The 10,000-nt window shown below is 39.4% G+C and overlaps 1 protein-coding gene across 1 annotated transcript in view; it reads left to right on the top strand.

Annotated features, from left to right (window-relative positions):
- tenm3 (teneurin transmembrane protein 3) overlaps positions 1 to 10,000 on the top strand; it is a 458,716-nt gene that overhangs the window by 335,998 nt on the left and 112,718 nt on the right. Inside the window, exon 8 of the mRNA XM_080444084.1 lies at positions 1,525 to 1,707. Within this exon, the coding sequence (XP_080300210.1) occupies positions 1,525 to 1,707 (183 nt within the window). The remainder of the gene's footprint in view (positions 1 to 1,524; positions 1,708 to 10,000) is intronic.

Below are 10,000 nucleotides of genomic sequence, written 5' to 3'. Positions count from 1 at the left end.
GGTAAATTAATGCCCTATTTCGTTGTACAACAGTGTTGCACACAAGTAGCGAAAATGTTGGAAGTGAAATTGGTTTTAGTGTGTGATGTGTGGGTTTGTTTTATATTGAACCAATGGATTTGGTTGTGACTAAATAACTCCATTGGATCCATTGGAACACAGGTTCTTTGCAACATTTTCGGACTTTTTAGCCATCCTCATCTTTTGTACCGTATACTACTTTGTAAAACCTTTTGTGAAGTACACTTTTTTACTTGTGAAGTACACGTTTTTACTTGTGAAGTACACGTTTTGTGTTACTGTCTCTCTTGTTTTGCTGTGAGGCAGAATTCAGATGGGCTTCCATCAGTACAGTATGAAGTGTACAGCACATAGATATATTCAGCAATAAGTAATAATGAGTTCAGTTGCCTTTCATTTAATCGTAACCACTAAACATGGCTTGCCTTGCTATCAGTTAATTTCTACACATTTAGACAGGCAAACGTGATGAACATGAATGGAATTACATTATTTTCCCCATTTCCACATTCATTAATTCTTGCTTTCTTTCTTTCTTTCTTTCTTTCTTTCTTTCTTTCTTTCTTTCTTTCTTTCTTTCTTTCTTTCTTTCTTTCTTTCTTTCTCTCTCTCTCTCTCTCTCATCGCTGGGGTTAAGTGAAATCATGTGATGATGTACAGCTCGTCTTTCATACGATGGTCGCTGCTTTATGTCGTGGTCGAGTCCAAAATTAACAGACATTAAAATCCTCAAAAGCCTGACATGTCTTCTTTAAGCTGTGGGATTTGTTTGTGTTTTCTTGTCAACATGTATCCACCCTGGCAGGAGGACCTGTGTCGCAGTCTTGCAGACTGTAGGATGAATGAAGAACTTAAAGGGACAGTTCACCCCCAAAATGACTTTTTTTCTATCAATTAGTCACACCATGGAGACTTGAATTCATGGATATTTTTTTAGTTTTTGTCGCATTCCTAAACCAATAATTTGATGACCGGCAGCGGTTCCGGCAGGAGATATAAAGAGTCTCCTTTGTGTCTCCTACCGGAACCGCTGCCTACCGGTCCACTGGTCATCAAATTATTGGCTTAGAAAAAATATCCATGAATTCAAGTCTCCATGACTAATCGATAGAAAAAAAAAATGTTTGGTTTAACTGTCCCTTTAAGGTTTAAGCCCTAAAACATCAGCAGCATTTTTTAAATGTTAAAATTTTCAAGTTTCCAATTTTGTCCTTAAAAAATCTCCCCCTCCCCCCAAAACATTCACACATTCTATATTTGCTATTTTAGAAAATTTTCATTGAATGATTGAATTGAATTAAATGAAAAGTTTGCATAGGTTGCATGCAAACTGCCGGGTCATTCTCAAACTCCTCCACTCTCCATTCCTCCACCGTATTGTTTGAAGATTTGTTTTAACCAGCGTTGTTATTGTTGCTGTCTATTTCATTTCATTTCTTTCAGTTTATTCATTCATTATTTCATCCCCCCATTCCCCCTTTTGTTCTGTTTTTTTTGGTTCAGGCTCTCCCATGCCCTCCCCTTCCTGTCCGTCACCCGTCTTTGACCAATCACAGCCCCCGTCGCCCCATCCCCATGACAACCCGTTGCTAAGCAACGCCGCCGCTGAGCCAGGCTCAGAGGAAGAGGAGGAGGACGAGGAGGAAGAGGAATACGCAGCCAGATTGTACTTACCTGTTACACATGGTAAACTACCTTTATTAGCATCAATGCTAACTTATAGCCACCTGTTACACATGGTAAACTACCTTTATTAGCATTACTGCTAACATAGAGCTACATTGTACTTACCTGTTAGTTAAACGTGGTAAACTACCATTAGTAGCGTCACTACTAACATAGAGCTACATTGTACTTACCTGTTATACATGGTAAACTACCTTTATTAGCATCAATGCTAACTTATAGCCACCTGGTACATGGTAAACTACCTTTATTAGCAACACTGATAGCATAGAGCTATTCTTAAAAAAAACATCACGTGGATGCACCTGGGACGTATCATCAGTGTTGTAGAAGGTCCTGGGTTTGATTCCTGCCTGGGACACTGTGGGCGCTGGGGGCGTGTTCTCTCCTCCCCCTGGTCAGCCGGGGCGCCTGATGGAGGAGAAAGGAACTGGTTGGAATAACGTGTTCCTTCCACACGCTACGTGGGGAAACTCCCCCCTGTCAGGTGATAAGAAGCGGCCTGCTCACTCCTCATGCATTGAAGGAGGCGTGAGCTCAGTTCGTGGGCTCTCCCCAGGCTGGCAGAGGGAGAGTAGCGCCCAGGATTACAAGCCTAGGCAATTGGCACTGGGTGAAAAATGGGTCACAAAATCGTAGGATAAAGGAAGGAAGAAAAAAAAAAAAAGAACGCTCAACTGTGCACCCCTCTAGGGATGTTCAGATCGGCAGCCCAAATCCATTTTTCTTAGCATATCCAGATTACAATCAGATTGATTTGATCAAGTCTCAACAGCAAAAAAATTACCTGCCGGTATGTACATGCCTCAATGTTCTGGCTAATAAAGGCAAATCCAAACTATATTTGAGTTCATATTTATGGTCTAATCTGGACAGTTTAGTCCAGTTTATTAAACATCTGATATGAAACGTGTACAACACGATTTCATAGTCACATCCGACAGTCTGACAGACATGCGAGGCACACAGGCAGAAAGACAGGCATGCGATACGAGACAGACAGACCGGGACTGACAGACAGACAGACAGGAAAGTCAGACAGACAGACAGACAGGCAGAGAGTTGGACAGCAGGTTGGCTCTCGCACAGATGTGTAGCCAGACTGCAACTCATGTGTGGTTTTCTCAGTGATCGATGGATCGACAGCCAGACACAATCATTTAGCGGAATCCAATTTATCCCTTTCCCAACTTGTGGAATAGATTTTGTGTTCTCTGAAACCTTTCCCGCACCCGTCTCTCTCTCTCTCTCTCTCTCTCTCTCTCTCTCTCTCTCTCTCTCTCTCTCTCTCTCCCCCCCCTCTTCTACAGTATATCGTTGCTGTCAGGCAGAAACCTCGTATCTCCATATTTCAATTATTAAATTAAAGCCCTACCGCGTTTTACGCGAGAGTCACGCAAAAGTCACGGTGCAACGCGTTGTGAGCTTGTAGATTAGGCTTACGCAATTTTTTAAACATTTAGAAAATTAATAAAAGTGGTTAAGTGCGTCTGTGGCGTTAAAAACTATTAGTACAGAAGTCCTGATGGCACTCGTTCATCCCCTGGGTCGTGGAAGTAATTTCTCTATGGAGAATAACATTGGGTCATCTTAGAATAGTCTCATATAAGAATTGTGGTCAAGAAGGTCAGTTGGCTCTCATGCATTGAAGGAGGCATGAGCTCGGCCCTGGCCTCCCTAGGTTGGCAGAGGGAAGGTAGTGCCCAGGATTACATAGACAATTGGCACTGGGTGTAAAAAATAGGGTTACAAAATCGTGGGATAATTTTTTTTAAAAAATTAAAAAAATAAACAAACTAGTAACATTAGCGTTTTCTCATCGTCAGTTGATGGTTCATATCCATATGAGTCAAAACGCCGGTATCATTTGTTTATTTTTGGAACACAGTTCTTATTTGACGTGATATTAAACACGTCTATGGGAATTCAGAATGGGGGGGAAAAAACGTGACCCAGGTAGGATGCTTAAATTACGTCAGACTTCGGTGCTCTATAGTCTGTGACTAAACAATAACTACATCGGATGCATCGGAACTTAAGTCATTTGTTCCCCTATTTCACGAAAAGTAACAGTTTTGGACATATACGAGCTTTACGCCCGTCAGCAACGGCTTGAACTATACATCTCTCCCCTCCTCCCTCTCTCTCTCTCTCTCTCTCTCCCCCCCCTCCTCTCTCGTGAACTATAGCTTAGTGTTTCAGCGGCGTCTGTTTCTGATCATGGTTGTGATCGTTCACGGCGTTCTGGCAGCCGCTGGAAACAGTGAGGTTTGAAGGGTTTAATGACTTCCAGTCCGCTGGCAGAGGGAGGCTTGGCTTCATGAGACCTCAGAGCTCCCCGCCGGGACCCCGGCCCTCTCTTCCATCTCTGTCACTTTCATGCTCTCAGGGAGTTGTGTCTCTTCTGTCTTGTCTTTTAGGTGATGTGTGGCGCGGGCGGCTACTCCACTAGTTTATTAAAACGGTACAGCCCCTATACTAATTGAATTGACTAAATACTAGTTGGTTACAACAATCTACAATTTAGATATGTATGTGGCCGCGGACCCCCACCTGAAAATGTATTGTGGCAGGGACTCCCAGAATTTGTGTTAAAAATGTTCGCCATTTAATTTTTTTTTTTTTAAAGATTTGCACACATTTTCACGATTTACAAAAAAAAAATAGCAGATCTACAAGCTCACTTTTCAGAAAGAGAGAACGTTTTTCAAAATAATTTCATACATTTAAACAAAGTCAAAGGATTGTCTTCTCGGTATATTGAACCTATACAAACTATGGGCCGGGTCAACGAATGAACCTGGCATCTGTCTAAAATTGCAACACTTTTATCCTGCGAAAACATAATTGTTTGGAAATTAAAATCCACGGTTGTTGTCGCTGCAGCAGCTCTCCTTCAACTTCCTGAAGTGCTTAAAGGAGTAGCCAATAATTTGATGACTGGCGTAGTCTCCGGTAGCAGACTTCTATAGAGTCTCTATTGAGTCTCCACCGATCATCAATTATTGGCTTAGGAATGCAACAAAAACTAAAACCTCTCCATGAATTCAAGGATTCATGGGGTGTGTAATTGATAGAAAATAAGTAATTTTTTGGGTGAACTTCACCTTTAAGGTAACTTATTTCCCCTCGCATTGCTTTGAGCATGCAGGCGGCCATGCTGAGCAGCATTGTAAATGCAGTGGCTTCCTTGTGGGTGCGTTTAGCGGAGAGAGGGGGAAACGACCTTTCACCAAACGTAAACACATGCAGCCTGTGTAATGGCATCAGAGTCTTTGCTGGAGTACACTTCAGTTAACCATGGTTTTCCCCGTTTGGATTACACATGAGAGAGACGCATTGATGTCATAATTGTTTGTCTGAATTAACTCATTTTGCTGTATCAACATTCCGATGGGCAGGATAACCATGAGCATAAATTATGGTCGCGAAATGCACCACTTTTTTTGTTATTGCAGCATTTCAAATTCTACAAGCTATCTATCTATCTGTCTGTCTGTCCGCAGTTGTGGGAGGTAACTATAAGTACATTTACTCAAGTACTGTACTTAAGTAAAATGTTGAGGTATTTGTACTTTACTTGAGTATTTCCAATTTCCAGTAATTTTACTTGTACTCCACTACATCTCAGAGGCATTTTTTTTACTTTTACTCCACTACAATTATTTGAAAACTTCAGTTAGTTACTTTTTGGATTATGATTATTAATACAAAACATGCATTGAACACTTCAGCCCTATAACTTTCGGCCATTTGAAAATAACAGATCTACAAGCTCAAGACGCATTGTGAGCTTGTGGATCTGCCATTTTCAAAAGATTTGTATACATTTGAAAACTTGAAATGGGACATTCTGCATGATGAGTACTTTTACTTTTGGTACTTGAAGTACATTTTGATGCCAATACTTTTGCACTTTTACTCAAGTACATTTTGAATTCCGGCATTTTACTTGTAACAGAGTATTTCTATATTGCAGTATTGATACTTTTACTTAAGTAAAACATTTGAGTACTTTTTCCACCACTGCATCCGTCCGTCCGTCTGTCCGTCCATCCATCTCTCTTTCTTTCTTCCTTCCTTCCCTTTCTTTATTTTTTCCTTCCTCTCTCACCCCGACATCTTTTTCTCTTTTCCGTCCGTTTCTCGTCTTGTTTATCAGTGTGTGGGTTATAGAATGTAAAACCGTTGCAGAGTCCCCATGTGTTGTAGATTGTAGAGAGACCCATCCATGGTCTGTTCCTGTTATTTGAACTGAAGGCATCAAATGTTTGTCACTCTCTGATCTGTGATGGTTGTTGACATGATATACTCGCCTTGTCCCCGGTCGGTGACACTTTTCGGTCGTGATTTATGTGCGATGGCACACAGCACACAGCCAGAGCGCTCCACCACATAACAAGAACACATACCGATTTATTGCTCAGAGAGATCTTACGTGTTTTTGTTAGTACCGACTTTCCAATCTTCTCGCTGGGCTGTGAAACGATGGAATGATGTTGATTTGAGAACATGGCTAATAATGCGGTTGAAAAGTGTAGCCGGGGAAAAGAAAGTCCCCGGTTTAAAAAAACAAGATGGATTTTATAAACCACATTTCAAAGGTCAATGACTCACAGATGTTTACCTTAAAGTTTGGATACAATAAAACAAAAGTTAGTGAGGTTGGGAAAGTATAGTGGAAAAAGTACTCAAATGTTTTACTTAAGTAAAAATATCAATACTACAATGTAGAAGTACTCTGTTACAAGTAACAGTCCAGAATTCAAAATGTACTTGAGTAAAAGTACACAAGTATTGGTATCCAAATATACTTAAAGTACCAAAAGTAAAAGTACTAAAATGTTTGAAAATAGCAGATCTAGAAGCTCACAACGTGTCGCATCGCGACACGTTGTGAGCTTGTAGATCTGCTATTTTCAAACAGCCTAGGTATAAAATAGGGCTAAAGTGATTAATGTATGTTATATAATGTAATAATTTATCTGCAAAGTAACAGGTAACTAAAGTTTTCAAATAATTGTAGTGGAGTAAAAGTACAATATTTGCCTCCGAGATATAGTGGAGTAGAAGTAAAAGTAAAGACAATTGGAAATACTCCAGTAAAGTAAAAGTACAGTACTTTTACTGTACTTTGCACTTAAGTACAGTACTTGAGCAAATGTACCTAGTTACTTTACACCACTGTGGGAAAGTATAGTGAGTAAGAAAAATGTTGGACCCAACTTTGGAAAAATGGTTGGCAGCACAGTAAGGTCTATACGTGGTCTGTAGTCATTGGTACAGTATGGTCCTTGAAAGAGGGTTTGATGAATACAATTGCATCGTACAAAAGAAATCCATCTTCTTGAAAACGGTGGGCCAATACATAGATATGGCATAGGCTATTCACTTCAAGGACACATTGCCTTTTTATTCATTTTCAATGAAATCCAGCGACTTGACATACAAATCGACACCTATGACGTTTGTAGCTGGCTTCAGCTGCAGCGACAAAGCTACAAGTCGTTAAACAATACAATAGGCTCTTCATACAATAGGCTCTATGCATATTGGAAAGACACTTCACAGGTGTTACCACCAGTGGTATGCGACACTTTGTGAGCTTGCAGATCTGCTATTTTCAAAAGATGTTTACACATTTTCTTTCTTCCTGCATAATGAGTACTTTCTACTTTTGGTACTTTAAGTACATTTTGATACCAATACTTGTGTACTTTTACTCTTGTACTTTTACTTGTACTTCTACATTGCAGTATTGATACTTTTACTTAAGTAAAAAAATGTAGTACTTTTTCCACCACTACTGCCTCGAACGCCAGCGTAAGGGGAGGAATGTGGAAAAAAGGTACTCTTTTGACACATTTCTGCAATAATGTATTTCCCAACTTGTCTCTGGGCGGGCGGACAAAAAAATCTTATTTATACAAAAAATATACAAAATTGCGCTTACGCGTTCAAAAAGTAGGTGCAATACAGTCAATACACCTCCAAGAGAATTACACCCTGGAATCTTTGATTTCCAAACCCCACCTCACCCCTCCCAAAAAAAAAACTAATCGATTCCCCCGTTAAATATAATAAATCAAGTCAAGGCCTCCTCTCTCCTTCTCTCTCTATGCAATAAGCTACTGTTTCCTCCTCTGGCAGCCATAAGTTGATGCAGGCGTTTCTCCGCAATTACGTACCAGCCTCCCTGACATGGATCTGGATGCGGGGCTGGTCTTTCTCAACACAACACATTGAGAGCAGGCTGAGCCCGGCGTGATGGAGCCCCGCCAGTTCTTCACTCAACTTGTACGGTGGAAAACTCGTATGTACAAAGCTTTTTAGCTCGAGATAAATTTATTTGGACCCCCATCTAAAAAGTGTTTTGTTCCTGAAAAAATAATATATGTACCTGCATAAATAATATATGGTCCCGTGAACCAAAAAAACGGTCCCCGACTCACTGGGAAACGGTTCCTTTTCGGGAAATGTGGGAAAAAAATAAATAAAAATGTTTCAATTGATCCGATGGTAGTAATTTATAGCGTCAAGCTATTGTTAAATGCTTTTCATTGGTTCAGTACTCATGAAAACCAAAAACACACTTTTACTTACGGTAAACACTTTCACTTTGAAACGTTTCAAAATTAGCGGAAACGCTCGTAGAGAACGGCTGTTATCACTTCTTTTGTGCAATACTGCCATAGGTCGAAGTATAGGGCTTCAATTTGTGGAAAAAAAACATTTTCTGTTTTAGCTCTACATAGAATATCTTCGCTGAAAATATTCGATCGTCAAGCTCGTAACGTGTTGCGTTGCAACGCGTTGTGAGCTTGTCGATCTGCTATTTGTCTGCGAAGGTTTTCCCAGAATACGGATGCTGGGGTTTTAAAGTAGTTTTAACCCTTTAAGACCGGGAATAGATCTGTGTCATTTTGAATTTCTTTGGCTATTAAAAAATAGCAGATCTCACAGATCTCACATCTGCTATTTATTTTTTATTTTTTTAAATGTGTGCAAATCTTTGAATATATATATTTTTAAAGCAAACATTTGTAACTCAAATCATTGCTTTTCTGGGTTAAAATAATGGGTTAAAAGTTGAAGTACGGAGATATGAGGTTTCTGCCCCGACCGTGCCGTTTTGTAGACTCCTGGTGGGTCTTGGAACCGTTGTCTCGTGAACACATTTGCAAACACTTTGAGAGTCAGTCAAAGATGTGAAATCCAAGAGCGCTGCATGGGCCAAGGGAGGGGCTCTGTGTACGGGTAGGGAGGGACTAGCGCTAGTACATTTACTCAAATACTACTTAAGTACAGCTTTGATGTACTTTTTTTACTTGAGTATTTGATTGATTAATTGATTGATTGATTGAATACTTTATTAACCCATTTAGACCGGAAAATAAGTCAAAAGTCATTTTTAGATTTCTTTGGCTATACAAAAATAGCTATTTTTTGAAGAAACTTGAAAGTTTGTGCTAATCTTTGAATATATATATAATATTTTTTAAAGCAAACATTTGTTACTCAAATCTTTGCTTCTGGGGGGTCCCTGGAACTAAATATTTTGAGATGGGGGTCCGCGGTCAAATACATAATCATTTCGGGTGGTCCTTGACATGAAAATGTTTAGGAACCACTGATTATAGCAACATGTTATTTTTTTCAAAGTTAGAAGATTTAGAAGACATTTGTAGAATCCCCCAGAAGCAAAGATTTGAGTTAGAAATGTCCGCCTTAAAAAAATATATATATATTCAAAGATTTGCAAAAATGTTCATGATAAAAAAAAAAAAAGCAGATATACAAGCTCATAGCGTGGCACTCGGTGCCGCGTTATGAGCTTGTATATCTGCTATTTAGAATAGTCCAAAGAAATCTTAAAATGACACACAGATGTGTTCCCGGTCTCAATGGGTTAACAGTTTGCAAAGACGAGCACAGGGAAGTAGCGGTTCATTACAAGGTCTATTAAGAGGATTTCAAACGCAAGAAAGTACTATGGCTTGTTTCCATTGGGGCCCTTTGTACTCAATTAATCTAAACATTTAATGACAAATATACAAAACTATGCAAAAACATAATTTCCATTTTTCAATACTTAATATTGTACTTGTTTTTACTCCACTATGATTATTTGAAAACGTTTGTATTTTGTATAGGTTTAGATTATTATTACAATCAACCACGCATTGTGAGCTTGTGGATCTACTATTTTTCTAACATTTTGACAGATTTGGAAAGCTTTTGAAAAATAAAACGTATGAAATGGGACATTCTGCATAATGAGTATTTTCACTTT

Source organism: Gymnoscopelus braueri (genome assembly GCF_963280865.1).
Source record: "Gymnoscopelus braueri genome assembly, chromosome: 2".
Classification (NCBI taxonomy): Eukaryota; Metazoa; Chordata; class Actinopteri; order Myctophiformes; family Myctophidae; genus Gymnoscopelus; species Gymnoscopelus braueri.
Note: the sequence above shows the minus strand (reverse complement) of the source record. Positions and strands in the feature narration are given on the sequence as shown.